General features: G+C 42.2%; 2 protein-coding genes and 1 long non-coding RNA gene across 4 annotated transcripts in view; 2 read left to right on the forward strand and 1 right to left on the reverse strand.

The window, feature by feature from the left end:
• Positions 1-3911, forward strand: part of MFF (mitochondrial fission factor) — a 39481-nt gene extending 35570 nt beyond the window's left edge. Inside the window, exon 12 of the mRNA XM_082465655.1 lies at positions 3779-3911. Coding sequence (XP_082321781.1) covers positions 3779-3784 — 6 coding nt within the window. The 3' untranslated portion in view covers positions 3785-3911. The remainder of the gene's footprint in view (positions 1-3778) is intronic.
• TM4SF20 (transmembrane 4 L six family member 20) lies at positions 1269-16593 on the reverse strand. The gene is made up of 4 exons (XM_082465658.1): positions 12356-16593; positions 7432-7497; positions 5869-6020; positions 1269-3912 (listed from the first exon to the last, which is right to left on the reverse strand). Exons 1-4 carry the CDS (start codon positions 12536-12538, stop codon positions 3621-3623), a joined length of 693 nt encoding a protein of 230 aa, XP_082321784.1. The 5' UTR covers positions 12539-16593; the 3' UTR covers positions 1269-3620.
• LOC309662667 lies at positions 3971-10184 on the forward strand. Of its 2 annotated transcripts, none has more exons than XR_014264875.1 (2): positions 3971-5078; positions 7320-10184. It is a non-coding gene; the product is annotated as an uncharacterized lncRNA (long non-coding RNA). The 2 variants fall into 2 exon arrangements; XR_014264876.1 differs by having other exon boundaries at positions 3971-4711.
• Positions 16594-27668: the final 11075 nt, after the last annotated feature.

The following is a 27668-nucleotide window of genomic DNA, read 5'->3' on the forward strand; positions in this document are numbered from 1 at the left end:
TCCTGGTCAGGATGGTCAGGAAATACTTCTTAGATGTTTGAGCTGAACCTTGAAATAAATAAATATATGATTTCAACAAGCAGAGAATGAAGAAAAGATTCCAGATGCAGGGAACAGTGGAAGAAAAGGATACAGTCAGGGCCAGTAACAGAGTAATCAACCTACCATACTCACTAGTGCCATACAACTAAGTAGCAGGTACAAGTGTAGCAAGTACATTGTGCCACTGCTTTCGGAACTCTATTTAAAGGTTGGGTGTTTTTCACTTCTAGGAATACTTGTTGAAGCATTTGCTGGTTATTGACACTTTGAGGGATAATTTTATGAAAATATATTTGCAAGAGAGCTTTCCTTCTTTTCCTGCATGAATGTATGTTATCCAGCTTCTTGATCATATTTGACACTGAAATTGAACTTTTTCTGGCCTCAAGTTTGGAAAAATGTAACTACCATAACTTGTTCTTTTACTTACAATGTATTATCGTGTCAGTAAGTAGAGACTCGTGTGTGCACAACACTGACCTCAGTAGTAAGCGGTTATAGCAGATGCACCACAAGCCCTGCTCTTAAGGAATTGACAGATTAATGGAGGAGGAGGGAAATAAGGCTTATTAAAGAATTAGAGGATTATAAAAATAATTTTATGAAGGAGAAGGAATTTGAGATATATGCCCAAAAACAGGGAGAGAGTGTTTCAGATGGTGGATGCAGTAAAAAAATAAAAGTATAAAGATTCCAAAGTGAGATTGAACATGGGAACGGAAGTGAGAAATAAAAAACAATGAGCTTTGTAAATGACTAGGTGCATGTTGTATGTGTGTGTGGGGGTGGGGGGGTGTATAGACATGCATTTGTAAGTTTAGGTACCGGGGTAGAGATGGCATGTCCCCAGAAGCCACCTCACCACAAGTGGCCCATAGGCTTTAGGCATTTAATCCAAGGCTGCAGTTTCCACAAGACCAAAATTGCAGACAACTAACTTGCCAGCTGTTTCAGCTGATTGTGCTATTGCCAGCCATCCTTTCTTTTGCCCTTTGAAATGAGAGGCTCACGTCTCTGTTCATGACCCTGTAGAAAACTGGGGTCATCTCTCACCCATTTCCAGGCTAATGAAGATTATATGCACTGTCATTGACTTGTTCAGTCAAATACAGTGAGCTGTCGTGTTTATTTTACTTGTGTTTTAATTTTTTGACTCTTGGCAGTTAGACATTCATTTAATAAGCGTTGAGTCTTGGCTAAAAGCTGAGTACTAAAGGTAGGATTAATTCATTCAACAAAATATTCGTAGTGGCCCTACTTTGTATCAGGCACGGTACTTGGTACTGACTATACCGGGAGTGAATAAAAGAAACATATCCCTGTACCCATGCAGCTTATGGTCTTATGGGGGAGAGTGAAATTTAAGAAACAAGTACACTTTAAAATGCTATTGCCATTGTGATAAGTACTGTAAATCAGCAGTCCCCAGCCTTTTTGCCACCAGGGACTGGGTTCGTGGAAGACGTTTTTTCCACGGGGTAGTGGGGGATGGTTCAGGCGGTAACGAGAGCGATGGGGGCGGCAGTTTCTGAAGCTCTGCTTGCTCACCCGCCGCTCACCACCTTCTGTGCGGCCCGCGTCCTAACAGGCCGTGGACCGCTTGCTGGTCCACAGCCCAGGGGTTGGGGACCACTGCTGTAAATGAAAGAAGGCCAAAGGAGAGAGTAAAGGGAAGCCTGCCTTCCATTAGGCTGTTAGGGAAGGCCTCTCAGGAAAAGTGATAACTTGTGCTGAAGTCTGAAAGATGAAGAGGATTTAGCCGGAGATCAGACAGGTGGGAGTGGGAGGTGGGAGCTGGGCAGAGAAGAGGCCTTGCTGAGGACCTGAAGGAGGGAAGAGCTAATGAATAAGTGGATGAGAAAGACATGGTCCCTGTTCCCTTAAATTGTCTTAAAGTGATAGATTTATAAACAAAAATATGTTACATTGTGACAGGTATGATCATCGTGGTTTGGGTAAGTGCTAACTCGGTTTGTTGAAAGCATGCACTCTGGGAAGGCTTTCTCAAGTAGTAGATTTTTAAGCTAGACCTTAAGGATAAATAGGTATTTATAGGAGCATAGGAAGAAGGTCTTTATACAGTAAATGGGTTCAGAAAAAAATGCCTGTAAGTTCTTGATGTTACTGATTGGGGGGAGGGGGACAGCTATAATATATGTATTGTAAATTATTTCTAAAATCTTAAGCCCAGTGAATATAAATAATTGAAATAAAAAGCAGGAATGATCATATTCAGAAAATTGTAGATTTTGAGTTTTGTCTATTTTATAACATTTTAACATGGTAAATACACTGTTTTGTTATCCTGTCTTAAAGTTTGGCATCTATATAAGCCAGATTTCGAAAGACTGATTTTTTTTTTCCCTAGGTATTTATTGTTTTTTAATTATTGTGAAAAATGCGAACATAGGAAAATTGAAGAGTGTAATGAATTGCCATATGCCTATCACCTAAATGTAAGGACATTTTTCAGTTGCTTCATTTTTTAGCTGAAATGTCTTAAAAACATGACATTTTCCCCCAAACACATAAATACGCATTTCTGAAAAATAAGGACATTTTCCTACATAACCATAAAACCATCATCAGGCATAAAAAAACTAACAGTAAGCCCTTAATATTACCTAAACCAGTCCTTGTACAGGTTCCCCCAGTTATCCCCAACGAGGCTCACGTAATCCATTTGGTTGAATCATGTCTGGCTCTTTGCTCTCTTAATCTAGAATAGTTCCCTCCACCCATCCAACCTTTTATTTTTCTTATACTACATTTTCTTGTTGAAAACAAGGGACTATTGTCTGTTTACTGTCCCACCTTTTGAATTTGTCTGAATAATGTCCTCTTTCCCTGGATTTTCTGTAAGCTGAATTAGGTCTAAAAACCTGATTGTATTTAGATTACTGTTCACACTTGAATAACTCAGGGGTTAGGGGCTCCAACTTTCCATGCAGTCAGAAATCCACATGTAACTTTTGGTTGGCCCTCCATATCCTCGGTTTCTCTGTATCCAGGACTCTGCACCCACAGATTCAACCGACTGCAGATCGTGTAGTACTCTAGTATTTACTATTGGAAAAAATCTGCATTATAAGTGGACCTGCACAGTTCAAACCCGTGTTGTTCAAGGGTCAACTGTATATATTTAACCTTTTTTAAGTATAAAGAAATGCAATAAAAAGGTCCCATACTTTGGCTTCCCATATAACTTCTGTTCCTGCTTACCCTCCTCCCTCCCTTCCTTTCTCCACATGTGAGAACATAGTTAGAAAATCCAAATAGTACAGAAGTACAGAAAGACACAAGACAAATTGAAAGCTTCTCTCCACTTTTCCCCAAAGTCAACCACTGATGATATTTTTCTTTCCGTCTGAAAATGTGCATTTACCAACATGCTTCAGTGTGAAAGCTTGATTTGTTTTTTAAGTACATCAAAGGTGACTTTAAAAACAACCTATGGATTAAACTGACTCATCCACAGCTTTCTAGATAAGGTTCCATTATTGAATTTCTAAAAGCATGTCTTTTAAATGTCATTCTCAAATGGTTCAAACTGGTATTTCCATTTTATTATTATTAAACTACACAATTCGGCTTCTTCGCTTAGAGACTCCTCCACACAGACAGCCGAGGAAGCCAATGACTATCTGACTGAGCCCAAACAGGGTCTCAAGAATGCCCACGAGCAGTAGACCTAAAAATACTGAGAAATGGATAATCCTATGTTTGTTTTCTATAGACTTGAAGTTTAAGCTGTATGTTCTCCAGTTACTGGCTGTTGTGTTGTTGATGGAGGGATTATTGAAATCCGTAGGAGAAATACAAGAGTCGTTGAAGAACCACTGCAGATCGAAGGATTCTGGATGAACGGCACTGCACAAAATGAAAGAAATGATAAAAATAAGATATTCAAGAATGCCACTGACCATCTAAAGAATGCAGCATTGTGCCTAGAAGAAGACATGTATAGTAAAACAGAAAGTGCTTTTGAAACATTGTGCCCAGAAACTATAGCTAAGATGAGGGTTTCTGAGCGTGTGCCGTTGTACTCTTAACAGTTGTAAAACGTTGACATCATATATCCCATCATTCAACAAGCATCTACAGAGGATCTACTCTCTTAGGTTGAACTGTATGAAATTTTCTATGTCAGAAAGGGTTGAATATTAACAATTTCCTGTGGTCGCACCTATTCATGCAGGCGCTCTTCTACTGGCTAAAGAAACTAAAATAAATGAGCTCCCCCTTTCAAGGAGCTCAGTTCTTAGTGCAAAACTGCTGTGTTGCGTCTGTTCTTAAACCAGATGTACAATTTTTGCTCACAAAAGACATTTCAGATATGTCTGGTTAAAACCTTGTTGTAACAAGGTATGGAGAATGAGAAACTTTTAGCCCTAACACATCCGTCCTGACATGATTTATCTTTGGTTTTCTACAGTAGGACTAAGTGTTCTTAGAGAGTTTGCATTTCTGGATACCAGCAACTGATGTGCAGCCTGGGAAAAACAACAGTATGTCAGCATGCGGAATATGAGTATGCTTTTTGCAGTTTGCCGCAAGCGTAGGGTCACTCTTCTGTAGTTGTTTACTCTCCGTAACTGTCTGTCTCCCCAACTAGAGTGGGAATACCTTGATGCTGTGACCTCCAGCTTGGCCTGGCGCCTGGTACGTGGTGAGTAGCCACGCTCTGAGGACTGAATGTGTATAGCATGTGTGGTTGAAATCTCTAATTTTCTACTCCGGCTCTACTAGTAAAGGGAGTTTCTTTGGATTTTGATCCACAACTGTGGTATGCAAATTTTGAGAGATTTTTCTTTTTTAATGCAGCGAGATAAGGAAAAAGGGAAAAAAATTTTTTCATGTAACTACAAAAGTGAATTCTAGTTATTTTCCATACTGAACAATATATAGGTAACGAATGAATTAGGTTGTTCTTTTCTTCCAGTTTTACAAATTGTGCCTAGATTCAGGCACAGAACGATCTTACAAGACTGAAATGAACCATTTCCATGTAACTCTTCAGCATTATTTGTTACTCTGTGAGTTAAACTTTTGATTCATTGTCATTCTGACAGTGTGTTTCTATTATGTTTGCATGATTCCATTGACTGCTGCGTTGTTTCTTTCTTAGGGCTTGTAGGTAAGCCTCTAGATTTTATTTACTTATTGTGTTTTTATTCGATTTATCAAATTATAAAGGTAATGTATGCTTAGGGCTTACAATTTTTTTAAAAATATTTTTTTATTTACTTTGGCTGTGCCAGGTCTTAGTTGCAGTGCACAGGATCTTCGTTGTGGCACGTGGGATCTTGAGTTGCGGCATGCAGACTTCTTAGTTGGGACATGCATGAGGGATCTAGTTCCCCGACCAGGGATCAAACCCGGGCCCCCAGCCTTGGGAGCACAGAGTCTTACCCACCGGACCACCAGGGAAGTCCCAGGGTTTACAAATTAAATTAGATCAGAAGTGGAGAAAGTCAGTGCTCCCTCCCCTCCCCCGGGGCATCCTCCATTACCATTCTCCAAAGATGAAAGTTAAGTTTTTGGTGTATATTTCCAGAAATTTTTTATATACATGCACGTATGCAGCCGTAGATTTTTAAAAGACAAGGGTAATCCATCTAAGTCAACTACTCCTTTTAGACAAGACCATACCCAAAGCATTCTGAATGCAGTGATTCCTCCATTTCTCTGCGATTGGGCCAATTGGGATTAATGTGCTAAATCCCTAAGAATCTGTCCCATGCGAGATAACATGGCACTGGGTCAACACCACACTATTCTAACCTAGCTAGCTGCAGCTGTGTAAGACAGCAAACGGTTACTCACGTTAAGTTTTTAAATGAAAATTCGCAACTGGAAGTGCTGTTGCCTTGAGAGTTGCAAATGAGAGGGCCCTCCGCGAGAGCCTGGACAGACACCGTCAGGCAGTATGCAGCTCCAATGACGGTGATCACGTTCAGAAGTGATGAAAGAAACAGCTGAAAAATAAAGTAGGCACATCTGCACATGTTGTTACATGTTCCCGCTCTGTTTCAAGTTTCAGCAGCATAAGCAGTCTTTATCATCAACTGCTGCCATTCTCCTGACACCTTACAGTCCTAGATCTTAAGATCACAGTTTGATTGGGTGCGACTGACACAAGAAGGCAGAGGGCAAAGTCCCTGCCATTTCATTAGACTTGCTAAAAGATCATTGGTCTTGCCACTGTTTCTGAAAAACCTGAACTCTTATGCTCTACACGAACCTTGTCCATTTCAACGGACCGCTACAGTGTGTCAGGAGCAAAGATAGACTGTAAATAACTAGCAAAGTAACTATAATCCTAGATAAATACCAAATGTCAGGAAAAGGTAATTTAAAAAAAATAATAAATCGAACTCATGGCTATAAATATGTACCCTTTTAAACAGTGGCTCTCACCCCTGGGAGCACATGAGAATCACTTAAGGTGCGTTTGAAAGATACTAATGCAGAATCTCAGGGGGGCCACCAGGCACTGGTATTTTTAAGATTTTCCCCAGGTGATTCTAATGTTCCCATCAGGCTGAGAACCATTGCTTTAAAACCTCAAGCTCAGTCAGGAATATTTACTGTGATTTCTTATTTATTGATCTACCTGCTTCCTTAAAGAATTATGAGAGACCTCAGTGTTAACTTCGTAACAATGTTCATGGCATAAACAGTGTGAAGACTGGGAATTTTGGAGTCTGACGGATTTGGATACAAACCTACCTAGTAACTGTGCTACACTGGCAGGTTATATGCTTTCTCTGAGGATCAATTTCTCAGTCAATAAAACAGAGATCATAAAATGTATGGGTTTTCAGAAAAATAAGATAGCGTATTTGAAAATATTTTGAGTATAGTGAGAGAAGGTTAATAAATATTAATTTCCTTTTAACATAGTTACAATTTTATACATACCAAATGTTTGAAAAAATAAGTGTTGTCTCCTTTAACTTAACTAGACAAGGACAGTTAACATTCTGGTCCTAGTAAACCAGTCTTTCACGTGCATAAGAGAACTGAGGATACTTTTTCCCTAAGTATTTCATACACACCACACAAGTAACAGGTGTTTGAGTATTATGAAATTGATTACAGCCCTGAGTGCAGACTTATAAATCTCCTTTCTTTGAAAACCTTTAGACTGAAACCGAAGATTGAGGAGAGGTCTGAAAGCTCGCTCCAAAACTAAATTTTTATGGGAAAACAAAAAGACAAACTTCACGCTTTCAGCATTATCGTATAAATTATTCTAAATAACATGTTTCTAGGACCAGCCCTGCCACTGGAGCCACACGGTGATTCAGGAGATGCTGACGCCTCAGCGGCTTTGCTGAGATGCCCGTAACTGCTTATGCACCAGACCAGCTGTGCCGTGCTCACCCCGGTTTTGTTATTGCAGCATGCTCTTTTCCTCGCTGCTAAGGACATTGTTGTTGCTGGAATGACCTGGAAATGACATCAACAGGAACAAAGAATATTACTTCTCATCAGATGATAAAGCAATAATGTTCACTTTCTACTTGCCAGCAGTTGTGGGAAGCCAAGAGGCTTAAGAGAATAAAAAGGAAATGTGGCAATGTCCTTGATCTTGTGACCCTTATGATCCCCATTTGGACCATAAAGATTAAAAAGGGGGAAAGAATGGGAGATTTCAGTATAGCAATTTCAGACTCTTCCATGTACATTTTTACTTTGAGTCATCATTAGAGAGACTTGGATTTTAAATAGAGTAAGTTATTTATTCATTATTTTGGAAGGAATGTTTCTGAAGGAATGGTTGCATCATCCAAAATTCACTTTTTTTTTTTTTTTTTTACTATAATCTGCAACCACTTACCCAATTTCCCCAAAATAGTGTGAATTAATCTGGCAAGCATTCAGAAAGGAAATTGATGGTTTTGTCTGCCTGGCAATTGGAAACTAAGAATTCTATCACCACCCTTCTCCCACTTCCCTAACTTTCCTCTCACTCCCAGGGTCACCACCGGCTCAGTAGTTCCCCAAACTTATGATTTGAGAATTACTTTTAGTTCTACATTCTCCTTTCTACTCCTGTATCCATGGTATGGAATGATCTCACTTCGCATTGATGTTTAGAAATCTTGTATTACATTCTGTGTCAAGGGAACACATATTGCTGGGGAAAGCTGTAAGAAATGATGCCATGTTCTCAGAATTTAGGTTAAAATTTCTACTAATAACTAGTCAGCAGCTATAACTAGAAGTTCTTCATGAAAGAAGTTTTGTATCATTGAAGAGTTGAATGTCGATTACTTCCTTACACTTAAGATATTTTAGCCATAAGTTTTTTGCCATCTCAGCACAGCTGCCCTTGAGTAGTTCTCTCTCTCTCCTCCCACTCTTGTTTTCTAACATTTTACTGAGTTCTAACAACGTACCAGGCACTGTTATAGGTGCTGTATGTGTTTTAGTTCATTCACAGCCTCATAAAAATCCTATGCGGTAGGTGCCAATTATCCCCATTTTACTGGGTCGGAAAACTGAGGCACAGAAAGCTTGAGTAACTTGCCTAAGAAAGTGGAAGAGTTGGGAGTCAAAGTTGGGCATTAGGGTTCCAGAGCCCAGACTCAACCACTGTTCCAACCACACTGGCCAATTCTAGCAATTCTCTGTTCCTTCATAGAGCTTGCCATTCTCATCCTCCCCACCACCATCACCCCCCTCGCTCATCTCATCGTCCTCCTCCTAATTGCTCCTTCCCCAATCCATCGTTCCAAGACCATGTCCACCTTTGTCCTTTCAGAGCAGGTCTCGGATTGAACAGCCTTACAAGGCAGCTTTCCTGACAAACTTCACCCCACTCTGACCATGTGCTGACTCCGTGTCACGTATGGAAGACACTTGGTATTGTTATCAAACTTTGCTTACATACTGGCTGGAACACTGACACTCTTATAATTCAAAGGGCACGTGTATGTATGGCAGCCTAGCCATTCAAGGCATGGCTGAGAGCCCAGAAGAAAAGGGAAAAGAAATTTATGTGCCCAAATAGGTGTCAGTGTTCGTGGGCTAAATTTCTTTTGTTGTACTTATAAGTGATACTGCCTTCTGAGCTTAAGGAACAAATCATTTAGAACAGGAAGTGGCAAACTGGCCCACCGCCTCTTTTTTATAAACTTTTATGAAAACAGACATGCCCATTCGCTTACTTATTATTCATGCTGCTTTGGTGCACCAGCAGTAGAGTTGAATTATTGTGAGAGAGACTGGCTCGCAGAGCCTAAAATATTCACTACCTGGCTTTTCGCAGAAAAAAACGTGTTAACCCCTGATTTAGAAAATTAATTATCTGTTAAAGTTAGTGCAACATTAAATTCTAATTAAAATGGATAAATCATTCCATTTTCCTTATTGATGTAAATTAAACTCTGCTAACTTTCTTGAAGATTAATTTATTTCAGAGATGCTGAAAGAGATACTTTCCTAGTTCCCTTGTCTTGCAAAGGGATTTATAAAGTAATAATAGCTTATCATGTATGAATTCTCACCTGGTTGACTTCATGGCATGTTGACACATCTTTGTTACATCATTATGGGTAACTTGGTAACTCTGTATTTCAACCATTTTGCCCATTCAGAGCTTTGGAAATTAGAGGGGCTCTTTATAGGATGAACATTAAAATGTGAAAGTGTGTGTGGGTGTATGTGACTGAATTATAAGTCTTCCAGATAATCTGCACAAATAAGTAATCTTGAGAATCATCTTTCTCTTCAATTCCTAAGCACATTTGAATGCATAGGAGTTTTTGTGAAACTTTTTCTTGATAGTCGTTTGTTTTTATAAAGAAAGGAAGTAGCATTGTTTATTTTTCCTTACAGAAACCCATATGTTCATCCAGTTTTAGAAATAAGGCATATGATTTCGTAAGTGAAGTACAGAAGAGCTTTAGACCATTACAACTCTGATAGAATTCAAACTTTTAGGATTCCTCTAAGTACTTGAACATGAAAGTAACAAACAAAATAATGGCTCATTATATAAAATCTGTATTTTGAAAATTTTTGTTAGACATAATATTTTCTAATGTAACGTTCAATTTCTTCTCTGTTATGATTTTAATAATTGGTGAATTATTACACAATAAGTGAACTCAGTAAATAAGCATGATTAAGATTAGGCTTACAATTAATCTATAAAATAAAATGGCCTTTATTTTTTAGAGGAAACAGTTCAAGGAAACGTTTCAAGTCGTTTTTTCAGGACTTGGAAGAAGAATGTGTATTGATTTTTCCATTTAGCAGATAGGTGAAGGTAATTATGTAACATTTTTACTCTTAGTCATGGTTTCAAAGATGAAAAGGTTCACCTCTGTTTTGGGTAAATCATAAAACCATAACATGACTGTATTTTATGAAGTAATAATGAATTCCATAGTTTTTATTATTAACTACTTCCTGCAAAATTCCCTGTTTTTGAAACAATACTAATTTAAAATTCTACAGATTAGAAAGATTTCAAGAACTATGACAAAAGTGCTTATCACGACAGTGATTTCTTCTTCATTAACTTTTCTGTGTATTTACAAGTATATTGAGAGTTCAGTGTTTTGAGCTAAGTCAGTATTTTGATAGATGTAAAGGGCACAATTCCCTTTGAAAAAAGATATTCTTCCACATTCTATATATAGCCAAGGATCAAGAAAATAACCTTTCTATCACCCACCTGTTTGCTTGTGAGCCTAGTCTAGAGTTTGAGGCTCTATCTATAAAATGTCTATTGAACTTTTCAAAGAGTTGTTTGATACTTTGAAGATATTCCACAATACCGAGTAATAGTCAGAGCCTGGCGTGATACCAGTACATTGTTAATATTTATTGAGGTGATAAAGCAAACTTAATCCTGGAACAAGAAAGTCCAGATTCTCTGAAACGATTTCATATTTATATAATTTTTCTATGCTTCAGTTTCCTGGTCACTTAAGTTTATGGGTTAGGTTATAGATCTTGTCTTTCCCCTTTGTCAGCCTGAGACAGGTGATGAAGATTATGGTGCTAATACTGGTGGAAAACAGAGCTTTGGAGTCAGATAAATCTGGAATTGGGTTTCACACCTACTCTGTGACCTTGTTAACATTCTTAACCTTCTGTTTGCTGGTCTGTTAAAATACAAATGTTAATAACTACTCAGCCAGATTATTATAGCATTTAAATAAGATAGTGTAATGTATGAACCCAGTGGTTAGCGCTTAACAGTGGTCTCTCTGTTTCATATATAATGACCCACGAGCGTTTTCATGTTAAGCCTGGAGATAAGACTAGAAGCAATAACTGATCATCATTGTAACACACACATACATCCAAACAAAGGCGCATTTCTCTGGCATTAACGAGACCGCAAGTGGGTGCTATAGTACCCAAGTGGTATAACAAAAACAAGGCTCTTGAATGCTGAATTTTCAAACTTCAGTTACATCCCCATTTTACTGATATGCAAACAAAATCACAGGATAAATGATTTGCTAACAGTAATATATTGGAGACACAACCAGAATATCTCAATATTCTGTCATGTCTGAAAACAGGATTTATTGCTCTACACAAGGGGTACCACCCAGGCCTACTGCATCAGAATTCCCAGGAGAAGGTCTGTAAATCTACATGTATTACAGGTGCCTCGGGTGACCTATGATCACGTACACTGGGGAGTTCTGTCTTACACTGCTCTGCTGCATATTTCAACAAAGATAGACCTATTAATAACTATCAAACATTAACCAAGTACCATGATGTATAGGTTGTAAGTAAGATCTGAGTCAAAACGTCCCTGAGGTCAGAAAGCCAGGGTTTCAAGTCCCAAACCTCTTGGGCCAACTCCCCTCGGTGCAGGCAATGCCATATTCATGCCTCACAATTATCATCCAGGAGACTCATCGTGCATGGAATGTTTCTTCCCCTTCCTCTTGAGCACTTCCCGCTTTTGCTGTATTCCCTGTGAATACTTAGAGACTGGTTTTGGCAAAGGAAAGCTGAGGGAATAAATTCAAAAAGTCCCGAACACTAACTATGAAGCTTGGAAGAGCAGCCTTATACGCGAAGAAGTACGATACGTAATTACCCAACCAACTTTTATCAATATCTTACTATTTTTTGCCCAAGCTCCCTAGCCTGTACCACAGTTCATTTAAATTGTTGTTCTTCACTGATACCAATATAAATTAATACCATACCCACTGATCCTCACTATATCCTAAGCCAAGACATAGCTCACTGCAAGGCTGCAAGATGGTCTTTAGACCATCTTCAGTAAAATAGCTCCAAAGCAAGTCAAATAAATTTCACTCACCATCAGACCTGCTCCAATAATCCCAGGGAAGAACCATTCAAAGCAAGAGATGGGGTTTTTAAAAATGTGGTCTTCCTCCACTAAGTTGACAATTAGAGGTATTGCATTGAGAATTACTCCCAACAGAAGCAGAACCAGCAGGCTGAATCCATTGCAGGCTGTCCATCCTTCGCAGCAGGTCATGGTCACCCCCTGGTTCGAGGAGAAACCCTGTCAGGGTGGCTGTTTTTGTGGCACTGTCTTGCCTTTTATCCTGAGTCTTCTAGTTAAAGCTCAGCACTTATAAAAAAAAAAATTACAGAGATCAGTTCAGAGTCCAGTAGGGCAGGACATTATTATGAGGAGTATTGCAGGAAGTAAGGACGATTTTACATTACCATGGGGTGGGGAAGGTAGGTGGGAAAAAATCTATGGTTGCTACTAGGTAAATTTATGCATGAAAATCAGCAGATAAAAACAAAAAAAAAAAATGGGTTTAAGATACACTCTTCTAACATATTTTACATTTTACTAGTATGCCATGTAAAAAGTAAAAACAAGAATATCCAGTTAAGATAACCTATTTTTCTTGTTGTATTGATATTATTACCAGCTATGGAAGTTCCTTATTTTGAAATTGTTCAACAAGAAAATGAATATATATGAGATTGGGAGAAAATATTTTCTCTGCTGCAAATGTTCTTGATTAGTCAAAATGTTAGGGTTCAGTTTCAGGCTGTATGCTCACACACACAAAACAGGCTTTCTGCTTCTTGGTCTCTACCCATGAAGACTGACTGCTGGTCCTGTGTTTGTTTACTGTGAGATGCCTCTATATTCTTATAATAAATTATCCCCTTGTTAGTACTTTAAGTGGGTTTCTTTTTTTTTTTTTTTTTGCAAACAAAACCAAAGTTACTAAAACCAAGGATAGAAAAGTATACAAATAACTTGTCACATGCCATACTAAAACAGCAAAAAGAGTCAAGAAAACGGAAGGATTCTATCAAGATGAGCAAGAAGCAGAATTCCTCTCGGCTTTGGAAGATGGCTAGAATTTGACACAAAAAGATGGTCAGAAAGGTGTTTCATATACCACTATCAGTTGCAGAAAACCCAAACTCTTCTAGCTATGCTAAACTGGCAGAAGGATAATTGGGGAATCGTGTACAAAACTGTTGGGAGGGCTGGAGGGGCAGTGTCCAGGAATGCCTTCCAGGACATGACTGCTGAATGGCCCCAGGGGAACTTCTGCCTCTGCAGTCCTCACAAAGGCAGGGAAATGAAGAAGCCGCCTCTGGAATGCATACACCACGACAGCTGCCGTCCAGGAACCCACCACCACTGCTGCTGCCACTGCCCCTCCACACCCTCAGGGGTAGACAGGACCCTGGAACACTGAATTTGACTTCTGCTGCCACTGCAACTTCTTCTTAGCTTTCGGGAAAGTAATATCTGGACCCAGGAACATTGCGGCCGTGCAGAAAACTCAAAACCCCTGCCCCCGCATCTTCCTTCACAGCCACAGACAGAAGCAGCAGAAAGAGGGCCTCCACCTCCTTGCTGTCTTCCGTATTGCTACTGAAAGCGGGGTGTGGCTGCTCGCCACTCAGAAGCCAATAAAGGGGCGTGTTGGTGGAAAGGAAAATTTGCCGAGGGGAGGGCGGACTCCTGTCCAAAGGCCGACTCCCCACCCCACTGACAGTCAGTGGGCAAGAGCTTTCATAGACGGAGGGAGGGGGCTACATGTAGAAACAGCACAGTCAGCTCTGAGAGTCATCTTGAAATTGGTCATGCAGTGGTCTGACCAGGGTCATCTCGATTGTTTTAAGTACAGTTAATCTTCAGTTCCAGGGTCGGTTTGTTCCCATTGCCTTGAGGCCTGTTCTCGGAATTGTGGCAGCTTATGTCGTGGCTACAGTCTGGTCATCATGTAGTTAACTTCTTCCACCTGGTGGGGCTTTCAGTATCTGTAACACAGCTCACAGGATACGGCTCAGAATATTATCTATAGCCCTTGAGGAGGAACTAAACGTCCTTGACTTTGCTTAGTGACCGATCTATTATTATTTGGTCTCCTTTGACTCTTTTCCTTTGTTTCTGCATGTTCTCACTTCTCTGATTAAACTTACTCTTTGGCTAAAGTTTTTCTACGGACAAAATGCAGGCTGAGGACGTGGGGTGGGGGGCAGGCAAGGACCGCAGGGTCCTGCTGCATTTCAATATCGCTCAAGAATTGATCTAATTATTGCAATATCCAGACTTAGATGCAGAGTATTCTAGAAAATGTAGTTTTGCCACCCATGTGGGATCTTAATTCCCCAACCAGGGATCGAACCCGTGCCCGCTGCATTGGGAGTGTGGAGTCTTAACCACTGGACCACCAGGGAAGTCCCTGGAAAATGTAGTTTGTAATCATTCCAGTCTCTACTGTACCAAAAGCTATACTAGAATGACATTGAAATGAATATTGAGCAAGACATTTCACCAGGGTGATTTCATTTAAATTGTATGGAAAAAACTTTCTCTAGAGTACCTGGGATTACCATTACTAGGTACCATTTTAAGTGATTTCAATCATGTTTGTGTTTCTTCCATGTCTTAGATGTCTAGAATGTCTAGATATACTTACTTGTCTAAGATGACATGTAACATTTTAAAAACGAGTTAAAACTACCTGTTTAATTCAAATGAGAACACATCTCAAGAAAACATATTAGAAAAATATGTTTCTTCCAGGGATAGAACTTAATATATGAGAGAGAGTGGAGTCACAGCCAAGTCACATTTGTGCCATTGGTGAAAACAAGAGGTAAAGCAAAAGCACTTTGTTTTGTCCTCCCCCGCAACCCAATGCTTCTTCTCCTAGCCCACTGCACACCACGGACCTAAGAGCAGTAAGGATTGTAGTCAAACACCAGGGACCACATTTCCTAAAATTCTCTAGCTTTTACTGGCTTCTGCTCACCCCATCTTCTGCTCACTCCGTGGTTGGAGTTAAGTAGCTCCAACCCTGCACTGAGTATGCCTGACAGTACTACCCCAGGAGGAATTCATGTGATATGAATGGGTATTAAACACTCACCCATGTTATGTCAGGCATCCTCTTCTAAACACACTTCAGTCAAATCAGTTGAGGCTGATTTGACTGAAAAACTTGGGCTTTATACACAGATATGGCTAACTGTCCACTAACATTTGTGCTTTTACATTTCATGTAGAGTGGTTGAGAAGTGTCCACCCAGCTGCGGACTACGTTTCCCAGTTACCCATGCCTCTAGGTTGGGCCATGTAACTATTTCTAACCAATGGGAAGTTATTTTCATCTAAGGAGTTTACAAAGTGATGGAGGTCATCTATTTTCTTCTTTTCCATCTATAGTTTGGAGACAACCAAGCTACACTGGAAGTCATGTGCTGAAAATATCAGCTTCCATGGACCTAAATCTGTACCAGGTAGAGGCCCAACCCCTGCCCCTTCTGCCCACCTAGGACTGTTCAGGACAGTTGACATCAACAAGCAATAAATGTCTATTGTTAGAGTAGCTAGCATTACCCCCAATAAATTCAGTGTGTCCCTTGTCTTTCACCTTATAACCTTCTGGACCTTTGCAACATATTGCTGAAAGTCAACTCCATCATTCCCACCCCTCCTCAAAAACATCAAAAAAAATGAGAAGCCCGCGCACCGCAATGAAGAGTAGGCCCCGCTCACCGCAACTAGAGAAAGCCCGTGCGCAGCAACGAAGACCCAACGCACCCAAAAATAAATAAAAAACAAATCAAAACAGGACACTGAGATACCATATTTTCCTAGAGTTTTATTCAGAAATTATATTTAGGAAGATTAGGGAACATTAGAAACAGAAATATATTGTACTGGTTATATACTTACTGTATATAACCAATATAAGTAGGAATACAAGTGCAGAAGTTCCACAAACAGAAAAGTAAACGTTTCAAAAGAATGAAATACATTTAAAAGTATCATTTCATTCCGCTGAACTCATTAGTGGGAATTTTTGCACCCTCAGACCCAAGCTGTGACCTATTTGTGTTGCAGGGCAGATTTTGACTGATGGGTCATATTGGATTGAGAGTTGTTTATATATACATAAACAAATTTTAATGCCCACTGTAGCCAAAGTATATACAAGAGTCTGTGGGGTAGAGAACCTGTGAATTTAATTTTGAGAACTCAGTAGCCTCCTGTGCCGCTAAAGCTGTAAAGCCTTGTAGAGATTCTCAGCTCAACCTTAGTATTTTTTTTTTATAGACTTTTACTTTTTTTTTAAGTATTTATTTATTTATTTATTTATGGCTGTGTTGGGTCTTCGTTTCTGTGCGAGGGCTTTCTCTAGTTGTGGCAAGCGGGGACCACTCTTCATCGCGGTGCGCAGGCCTCTCACTATCGCGGCCTCTCCTTGCGGAGCACAGGCTCCAGACGCGCAGGCTCAGTAGTTGTGGCTCACGGGCCCAGCTGCTCCGCGGCACGTGGGATCTTCCCAAACCAGGGCTCGAACCCGTGTCCCCTGCATTGGCAGGCAGACTCTCAACCACTGCGCCACCAGGGAAGCCCTCAATCTTAGTATTTTATAGATGAGAAGTAAGACAGTCAGATTCAGGGAAGCTAAGGCGACTCACTCATGGATAGGCTGCTCTGGCAGAGCATGGTCTTGAATTTGGGACTTCTGACTTCCAATCAGGTGTCTTTCTGTTCAATTATAAACTTGATATTTCGATGAACCAGCTGGTGGACAGAAGCCAGGCGCAATCCCACAGCATGAATGAGATCCCGTAGACAGACCCACCTTTGGGCCTGTCAGCCCGGGAACGCGAAACACCCTCTTTCCAAGAGCATGGTGGCTCTCCGCCTGGGCACATAAACAGGATGGCAGGAGTAGCTAGAAAAACAGATTCAGTATAATTTTGTATTTGGCAAACTAAGTATGTGTTACTTTGGAAACACAACATAGTACCAGTAAATTTTGGTTTTAAGCTATGGGCCCTCAAGGAGACTGCAGTGGAGTGAGAGCTTATGTACAAACAAGCCATCTCAGTGCCACGTGCTGAGTCCTGTTTCAGAGTCAAGTCCCAGTGGTGGTCCCTCCTTCCCAGAAGAGGTCTCCACGGGGGTGATTCGTCAGTAATCACAGAAGTTTTCCATGCACCCAGCAGCACCCTTAGATTTGGGCAAGAGGCCCGAGGCCCTGCACATTAGGGTCCCACATACCAAAAGCATATGGACATAAATCTATTAAAGAACATAAGGGCCCCTCTGCCACGTAGGATCCAGAACTTGGCCTGTAATCCTCAACATTCGCTGCTGTGAGATGACACACCGTTCGGGCCCTGGGGAAGTGCTGTCCACAGCCCTTGCCCTATGTCCTGGAAACAGGGGCTCACGACTGCCATGGAGGTTTGTGGGCTGATGGCTTCAGAGAGCGTGGAGGAGGATTTATGGGATGGAGAGACACTTAGGCAAGAGAAGAGACTGACTGACTAGTCAAATGCTTCCTCAGAATATTCTTGTATCATAAAGTATCATTTCCATAAGGAGTGGCAAGCGCCCATTTTCTTGCATCTTCTTGTGTTCGAATTCCTTGTCCTGGAGATGCTCACACATCCCTGTGGTGTCCACAACACTTGCATGTGGTTGCTGAGCAGTGTTTACAATACTAAACAATACATATTTTTCCTACATTTGTTTACATGCATGAAATGGGCTATTGATTCTTTACCGTGGCACTACATGGGCATTAAACACTAGACTTGTGAATGCTTTTACTCTCATAATGTATCTGCTAAAATTTAATTACATATTTTTGAAAGAAATATTTTAGTTTTACTTAAATAATTTTAATTTAAAATGTTCATTAATTATAATTTGATTTTTGTCTTTTAATTTTGTAGGTAATTTTGAAGATTTTTTTTCCAAGAAAGTTAAGCTTTAAGCATGTGAAAAAAAACTTTAAATTTTTTACTTTTACATTTTCTATTTTTTTGATGAAAATATATTTAAATTTTGTACAGTTTGAGTACTTTTACGTTTCATTTTTAATCCTTTAGATCATTACTGTCAATAGATTACAAGTTATTTTTTAATCTTTATTATTACAAATAGTTAATAATTTGCTGAAATGAAGGTAAGGAAAAACATTCTGTAATAAACATATAATAATTTATGAATTATGTGTATCTCTGTTTTACTACTCACCCAACATCCTGACCCATCAACATAATACCCAGACACAGTGCAGTAGTGATTAAATTCAGTTGTCTTTAGTATTTTGCCAAAAGTCACACAGGTATACATATTTTTTCATATTTTTTTTTAATTCAAGAAAAACTGCTTTAATTAAAGTTTTGAAACCATATGGTTTTTATGATGGTATATTTGACCAGGCAAAAGGATAGAGCACATTGTAACAGTCTGTTAGCATGATTTATTGCTTTATAGTATTGAGACTGTACAGTCTGCAATTCCATTTGTACCCAAGTCTCAGCCCTGCAAATGTTAGGGCTGGGCTGCATGCAAACAAAAGCGGAGGGCATCCGAGCCGCAGTACAAAATAGGTACACGGAGAATGGGGCAGCCTTGGAATAGTCAGGGTGTGTGTGGCTGGAGTGTAAGGAGCAGTGAGGAGCTGGGATGGCAGGGGCCACAGCCCAAAGAGGCCTAAAAGCCACTCTTAACTGTCTGTGCTCACCCCATGCAGATTGGCAGCCCTGAGAGGCTAGGCATGGGAGGAGGAAGTCCCAGGAGTCCAGGGGGTGGGTGAGATGTTCTTCCTGCAGGGCAGTCAGTTAGGATGCTCAAAACCATGTCTTCTGGGAGGGAAACCCAGAGATGCTATTCCCCTTCAGTCGAAGGATAGGAGGTAGGGTTTGGATAGGTTCATTGCAAATCTTGCTTTCATATGGAGTTGCCACCCCCCTGCCCCGTAAAGAAGTGGGGACTGATTACTGTTCTTCCTTACATCACCTGAGGCAAAAATATATTAAGAGAAAAGAGAGTGTGTTCTTTCAAACGGAATATCTGGTCATTCCTTGTTTGTTCACGGGATGCTATCAGATAGAACACCCTTCGGGGAAATGTTGTGGAAGGTGAAATTGGAAGGAAGTCATGGCATAGTAGGAAAATGCACTGGTGATGTGAGGTGGCCCCTCCAGACGTTTGGCTTATGCAGGTCCCTCTGCTTCATGTGTCTTTCTCACAAACAATTTCTTCTTCATGTCTTATGTTGCTATGATGTGGTATATTTTCTCATGGAAAATAAACATTGTGTTTTTTAAATTTTTTATTGGAGTGTAGTTGATTTACAATGTGTTAGTTTCTGCTGTACAGCAAAGTGAATCAGTTATACATATACATATATCCACTTTTTTTTAGATTCTGTTCCCATATAGGTCATTACAGAGTATTGAGTAGAGTTCCCTGTGCTATACAGTAGGTCCTTATTAGTTCTCTATTTTACACACTATTATATATAAAATAGAAAGCTAAAGTAAACATTGTTAATTTAATGGGATCTTGGTTTTATCCACAGTCACCATGAACCTTGGCATTCAACTTCCTAAAATGCTCAACTCTGCCCATAGGCTCAACTTGGAGCAATAAAAATGACGCAGACAAGAGCTTGCTTTCTCCACCTTCTTATCCCAGAGGAAAGAGGAACATACCTCTGTATTAGAGTGAAGGGGAAAACGGGAATAAATGCATAGCTGTTTTAGAGTCGTGTGCCTTCACTATGTCAGAGCAAAATGTAAAACCTCCAGGAAAAGATCTGAGAAGCAATTCTAATAGAGTTGTTTATTGTGTATCTGCAATAAATAATCACGAGCAAAATAACAGCGAGCTGTTTTGCCCATAGAGGTAGTTTTCCATACAGTTTCTAAACTAGCGTAGATTAGATGTAGAGGATTTGACTGCGGTTTTGTGTCTGTAGAAGCATATATGATGATGTTTGTAGTATTCTTTAGAGTCATGAAAGCGTATAAGTCACTGGGGAGTTGGTTGAAGTATAACTCATTGCTTAATTCAATTCATCCAGCAAGTATTTACTTGAGAATCTACTATGCGATAGGCTCTGTTCTAAGCACATGGGATACAGCAGTGAATAAACCCAACACAAATCCTTGCCACCTAACATTTCCATGCTCATGGGAGGAAACAGAAAATAAATATTAATGGATAAATATTGAGTACATTAGAATGTGCTAAGTTCAACGGAAAAGTGAAGGAAAATTAGAAACGTGGTGTGGTTTTGTAATTTCAAATCATAGCCATGATATATGCTATTATGCAGCTTTCAGAAAATTAGATAAATGCATATAGTACACATTGAAAGATCTCTAAAACTAAGAGGAAAAAAGCAAATTACGGAACAATAGAAATTCATTTAGACGTGTGTGTGCGTGTGTCTGACAAGATCTGAAGAGTTATACACCAAAACACGCTTCTGCAAATCTCCCATCTACCCACCACCCAAACTGCAGCAGACACTAGATAGGTTGCTTTGTCCTGGGTAGGTTTTTTCCAAGCCCTCCTTTCACTGAGGGTGACACTTTGAGGGTCCACACTTCCCACGGGGGTCTCTGTTTCAGTTCCCCTTTGCCCAGCCCAAGGATGCTGCATGTCAAATTTGTAGCCCTCTTGCATTTCTTCCCCTGGGGGCTGCCTTTACTCTCCTGAGCCAACTCTACACTTAAAGGGGAGCTTGTTATATTTTGTGCAGAATCTCTAAATGTTTTGCAGAGACAGAAGGCTTTTTAGGGTATCTAGCCTACCATATTGCCAGAACTGGAAATGATCAATAGAATTTTTAAAGAAGCTATAAAAAGTTAAAATTAAAGTTAAAAACAATTAATTTATTCATTCCCTATCTGTTCTTGAAAGGAATATATTGACAATAGGATGCCACATCATGGGGAGGGAATTCTTTGCCTATCAAAATATTAGGAGAAATGCTTAGAGGAAATGATGGAGACCTCCAGCATGTTGTCAGGGAAAATATGCCAAAACCCTGCAATCAAGTCTGAGTTAACTGTCATTCTAGACATGAGCACACAGTGGTAATTATAACCTATATTTTATTAACCATAAAACAAAATAATTTATATGCATCATTTTTAGCCTCATTTTTAAAGATAGGGTTGCAATCAATCTTGTTACTAAATTATTTTCTGTGAAACTTTATTTCCTGTTTAAATAGATTCAAGTTTTTTCCCCCTGTACCAATTATCCCTGGATAATGAAGACCTCCAGTATTCCCATTTTAAAAAGGAGGGTATTGAGACTCAAAGAGGTCAAGTACTTTGCCCCACATCCCCCAAGTGGTGACTTAGAGCTGGGGTTCTAGGCCAGGTCTCAGTGATGTCAGGTTCAGGCTCTGTCCATTCCGTGCGTGCAGCCAGGGTGGGGTGGCCGGCATCTGCGGCATTGCTCCAGCGCACCTCCTCCAGGACTTGTTCCCCTTCCTGTTTCTCATGCCCTCTCCCAGACCTGTGCCTCCTACTCCATTTGGCCTCAGGATCTGGGGTCCAGTTTTAGGTCTGCTTTCGCGGCTTCCACCTTCAGGGCAGAAACACTCTGTCTCTCTCTCAAGCCCCACCCCTCCCAACTCCAGGTGGAGACCACTAGTCTGGTGGGACCTGATTCGAATGCGCCAGTCTCCCTCTGGGCCCAGAGCTGACAGATGAGGGGTGCGTGAGGGGTGGATGTCATGTCCCATATCCTGTTCCTGTGACATCATCGTGATTAGCTTAAGGCTGTGACCTCAGCTGAGTGCCTGCGTCAGTGGGAGAGCTGACTGCTTATTGCTGACTGTGGCTGCCTTGTTCCCGTGATCCTTGCCTGCCTCTGGGTCCCAATACCCCATTACCTGGGTTCCTGCTACAGACCTGTCACATGTTCAGGTGCAATGACTGGTGATCTCTTATCACTGTTAACATAGTTCATAACATACTCACGACAATGTTATAAGGTAATTTCCAGACTTTGTTTCCCTAACATGAAGATTGTCTATTATGGAAGACTGAGGAACTAGCCTTTCTGAGCACACAGAGGGTAAACCAACATAGAGCGTTAGAATCAAGGCCAAATTTTCCGAGAGTGAATATAAACATGAGACCAAACGACCCATGATTGTGTGGATCCAATTGCTAGGGACACGCAACAACCGTCTTCAAATTAGATTTCATGCAACTAAAAATCACTAGTTGTCTATCTTATTTGTGTACATTCTCAAGAAAAGAGGGTATTCAACCTCTTTCTACAGTTGGGGATTTTTTTCCCGTGTCACTAACCTAAATGCTTCTATGGTTTGAGGCTGGCTGGCCTTCCTCTGTCTTTGGAATACATGGAAAACATGGGGCAAATGTAAAAAAATCAAAAAGAGCCCTTCAGATGTTGACAAATAATTCCTAAAGTACCTTTTAGTCACTTTTTTCTTTTCCAGAACATGTTATTCTGTCTCATTATTTTATATTTATTTATTTATTTATATTTCCTTAGTTCTGTTTCTTCAGTCTGGTTTTGCCCACTTCTCCCCTTTCCTGTTTAATTCCCTCCCTCGCCTTAACCCCCCAGTACCTTTCCAGAGCTTCCAGAATAAAATCCAGACTTCTTAGGATGCTTCACGGGGCCCTTCTCCGGGTGGGTGTGAATTACCTCTGGCTTCTCCCCACTCCTGCATCGTTTTCTCCTCCTCCAGCCCTGCCAGCCTCTCTCTCTCTGCAGTACATGTGTTCCCACCTCAGGACTTTGCACTCACTGTGTTTGTCAGCTGGAATCGAATCTGGAAAAGAGAAGCCCCTCTGGCAATTGTTTTTGAAGGCGAGAAAGATGTCATTCAGAGGATTCGATGCATCGGATGAAAGGATTGGAAGGGGATGGCTGCTCTGAGCTTTGCAGCCACAGCTGATCATCAGGGTACCAGGGGGCGTCAGGGAACCGCTGCTGATGGGCACAACTGCCAAGGAGGTGGGGGGACCGGCAGGGAAACTGAGCCGCAGCACATGCAAGGCCAAGCCCCGCATTTGCCAAAGCCCACGCGTTCCCCTTGCCCCGTAGAGGAAGCATATGGGCCTGTCTGCCTTCTCCCACATCCCGGTGTGGGGGTAGGTGGGTGGTCCAGGAGACACAGTTCCCAAGCTTCCAGCCCCAGCGTGTCGGGGGTGGGGGTGGGGGGATGGGGCGGGAGGGGCGGCAGTTGGGGCTGAAGCTGAAAGAGACCAACCAATAGAGCTGTTCCTTCTGCTTCACCCCGCCAGCCCCACGTCCTCCAGAGGCGCTCTCTCCCCATCCACATCGGCTCCTTCTAGAGTCTTTAACACCTCCCCACCCAGCCCGACTCCTCTCCGAACTTGGTAGTAGCCTAAATGATCGTATTTGCTTCCCTGTGTATTTTCCGTCTGCCGCTACTCTACATGCATGTGTATATATACCCTGCAGTGACAGAGGACACCGCACAGCTGTAGACTCCGCACGCACCTTAGATCGTGCACACAGTGTAGACCCTGAGCTCACTGTGTAGACCCAGTGCCCACAACAGTGCCTGACATAGAGCAGAAACAGGATACACAGTGCCCCGCCCCGCCCCTACTCAGAGCCACATCTGGAGGATTCTACAGGCAGTGCAAATAGTCAGAGCTGACTTCTCCAAGATGAGCAAGCACGGTAGGCCAACCGTGAGAAGAGCGTGGATTTTGAGTGCCTCAGGCCGTGTTCTCAGGAGTCCTTTGTTTGGATGGCTGCTCACAGGTGAGACTTCTGCCTGTGCCTGGGGTGGCAGAGCGTCCCACCAGATCATCTTCTACGGTCTGCCGCTCACAGCCTCACGGCCGGAGGAGCCTTGGAAGGTATAGGCCGGCACAGAGATGAAGTTTGAATCTGGTCTTTGTCTTTTCCGGCTGTAGAACTTGGAGGAGCTGTTTTCCGTCTCTGAGCTCAGCTTCTCCCTCTGAGCCTCCCCCCAGGGCATCAGAAAGCGTGTAATGGTACTGTCACCACTTCTCCTTACTCTAAAGAAAGGAAGAGCGAACTACGGCCCCAGGCCAAACCTGTCCTCGGTCTGGTTTTGTACTGTCCCCAAGCTGAGAATAGTTTTTACATTGTTAAAGGGTTGTAAAAATAAGAAAAAATAAAAATATGCAGCAGAGATGGTAGATAGCCTAACTAATTTACTACCTGCCCCTTGACAGGAAAAGTTTGTGATGTTGCTCTAAAGGTCTAATTTCCCTTACACTGTTGTGTGGTTTACTTGATTGATTAGAACGAAACTTTTTTCTTAATTAAGACAACATGGTTATCGTTCTGGGAGAATTTCCAGAAACTGTTAAAACAGGGACGCGTGAGCCAGTCGAATAGGTCTTGAGAAACTGATGTGGGATCGATACCGTATTCACCTCCGTCATCGTCCTGGGATTTATTCCACCTGGGTGTGTCTGGGAACATATAAACCAGCTACATATACGCCTTAATAGTACCTCTTCAGGAACAGTGGATGGGTCATCAGCTAACATTGATCTTGGGGAATTTCCCAGGTAATATTTACAGATTTTGTTGTCAGCCCTGGAGCCAGCTCATTCTGAGGAAAGCAGAGTACAGGGTGGAGTTCGCCCTGCCTGCCCCTCCCCGCTGGCCACTTCTGCACCCGGTCCCTCAAGTTATCTTACTTCCTTTTCTGCCCTCCACCCCTCCCCCACCCTCCTCCACCAAGTCTGCAGTGTGGACATTTGCGGGAGGATGGTCAGGTAGAGTGCACGCCCATCCCTCTAGAGTCTGTCTTGATCATGTCAGCTCCTACAGACATTTCTCCTGCCACAGCTGTCCTTGTGACTTGGAAAAAACATTCTTTCTGGACTCAAGTTTAATAGGAGTTACGTTATCCAGGGAGAAGTCTTTTACATAGACAGGTAGATCTGTTGATGCAGCCCTGGGTAAATAGGATGTTTTAATAGTATGCTAACTCTGTTCTTCAAAGGGCTTTTCCAGTCACTCCACTTGGGCCCTCTCTGTACCCTTTGTCCCATAGCATCCACCCCTCCATCCCTCCTTGCTCCTGTGTCTGGATATCTCCGAGAAACCCAGCATTGTTGTCGTTACTGTATTAGGCGGAATGTTCTAGTTTTCCCGTACACTCTCACAGTCGGACTCCTCAAGATGTCCAGCAGTGTCATGGGTTCTGCCCTCCTTGGAAGGCAGTTGTGGTTACAAAGAACGAAAGATATATTTTGGTTCCAATGGCGAGGGGTGCTAGGAAGGAGAGGCTTATAGCAGAGGGATCTTAACCAAGGTTGTGGGTCAGGGAAGGTGCCCTTGGAAGAGACAGCTGCCGGCTGAAGTCTGAACAGGAGCTGGCCACCAACGTGTGGGAGTGAGAGCATTCCAGGCAAAGGCAAGAACAGGTTCAGAGACTCAGGTAGGAACATTCTGGAATTAGAGGACTTGAAAGAAAGCTGGAGGATGTGGATTGTGGAGAAAGAAGGGGCAGTTGTTGCAATGAGACTGCAGGGGTAGCGGGGAGCAGGTCTTGCTCAGCATTGCAGCATCGGTGAGAATCCTGGCCTTTCTCCTGGGGGCAGCATGTATGCTCTTAGCTTAGCAGTGCGTGGCCCCTTTGCTGCCATGTGGAGAATGGGATGGAAAAGGGTGGAGATGGGGAGAAAGGAAACCATTGCGATAGGCAGGCAGATGAGATGGATTAGATTTAGGGGCGGAAATTGCTGTGGAAGGAAGTGAATGGGTTTAGTATATGTTTAGGAGGACACGTAAAGGAGGGAGGGGCGGGGTCAAGATTGCTGCAGGTTCTGAGTGACCAGGTGTGGGAAGACAGTTTCCTTGCTGGGGTTGTTTGGGGTGAGGGCAAGATTGTGCCGTTCGGGCCAGTCGCGTAGGATTGGAAATACCTGTGCGTCGTCTACATGACGATATCAAGCAGGCTGTGGGCAGGTCAGGCCTGGGACCAGAAAAGAACCAAAGAGGAGGAGCCCGCATAGGAGCTACAGAAAGAGAGGCAGAGGGGTGGCAGGAAAACCAGGCAGGCAGGCTGCAAGTGCCAAAGAAAGAGAATGTTTTCAGGAGACGGTGAGCAACGCTGAGAGCGCAGGGATGAGGAGGGCCAGGCGTGGTGCACAGCATCCAGGAACGTGGAGACCCGGAAAGAGCTGTGGGATGGTGCGCTGGGCTTGACGAGTGTGGGCTGAAGGATGGAGACAAGTGTTATGTTGAGACTTCTCTTAGATTCTTCACCCAAGAAGAGCCCCCTCTCAGGCCTCAGAAAAGGGAAATGTCTTCAGGAATCACTTTGAAATGCCAGTCAACCAATCCGATTAGGTATCCTACACCTTATGAGCCAGGCTGGAGATGGAATTGTTGTTATGTTTTTAATCTAATCCCTTTTACAGAAGAAAACTATGAACCCAAGGGCCCTGCCCTTTACCATTAGCCTCAATTTACGCTAAAGAGAAATCAGAAAAAAACAATTACTGGAATAATTTAGCTCAGAGCAAACAATACTTCTCTTATCCTAGGTACCCTGGTGTGATCACTACTGCCTTTTGGAGCCCCTGGAGGGAAAGGTCAGATTTATTCCCGCAACTGGGCCAACTGTCCTTTGATCAGTGAGACCGGGATAAAAGAATAAAAAGAGAGAGAGAGAGAGAGAGGCTTCTCTTCACAGAGATGACAAAGACAGGCATAGAAAGCCTGCTTAAAGGGCTATCAGAAATGTCATGCTACCCCACATACCTCCCTTACCTGCTGGTCACCAGCAGAGCTTTGTTCCTCTGAGATAAGGGATTGTGCCCTGTTAGAAGCAGGGTGCACCTTGAAAGACAAAGGATGGGCAGAAGACCTAAATAGACATTTCACCAAAGAAGACATACAGATGGCCAAGAGGCTCGTGAAAAATGCTCAACATCAATAATTATTAGAGAAAAGCAAATCAGAACTACAGTGAGGTATCGCCTCACATGGGTCAGAATGGCCATCATCAAAAAATCTACAAACAGGGCTTCCCTGGTGGTGCAGTGGTTGAGAATCCGCCTGCCAACGCAGGGGACACGGCTTCGAGCCCTGGTCTGGGAAGATCCCACATGCCGTGGAGCAACTAAGCCCGTGCACCACAACTACTGAGCCTGCTCTCTAGAGTCCGCGAGCCACAACTACTGAGCCCACATGCCACAACTACTGAAACCTGTGCACCTGGAGCCCGTGCTCCGCAACAAGAGAAGCCACCGCAATGAGAGCCCGTGCGCCGCCACGGAGAGTAGCCCCCGCTCGCCGCAACTAGAGAAAGCCTGTGCACGGCAGTGAGGGCCTAGCACAGCCA

Source organism: Balaenoptera physalus (genome assembly GCF_965194825.1).
Source record: "Balaenoptera physalus genome assembly, chromosome: 6".
NCBI classification, from domain to species: Eukaryota; Metazoa; Chordata; class Mammalia; order Artiodactyla; family Balaenopteridae; genus Balaenoptera; species Balaenoptera physalus.

Coding starts and splice junctions, on each gene's coding strand:
- TM4SF20 (XM_082465658.1), bottom strand. CDS start 12,538: ATGACCTGCTGCGAAGGATGGACAGCCTGCAATGGATTCAGCCTGCTG. Junction 6,021..7,431: donor GCTGCAATAACAAAACCGGG/GTGAGCACGGCA, acceptor TTTATTTTTCAG/CTGTTTCTTTCATCACTTCT. Junction 3,913..5,868: donor TTTTCATTTAAAAACTTAAC/GTGAGTAACCGT, acceptor CATTTTGTGCAG/TGCCGTTCATCCAGAATCCT.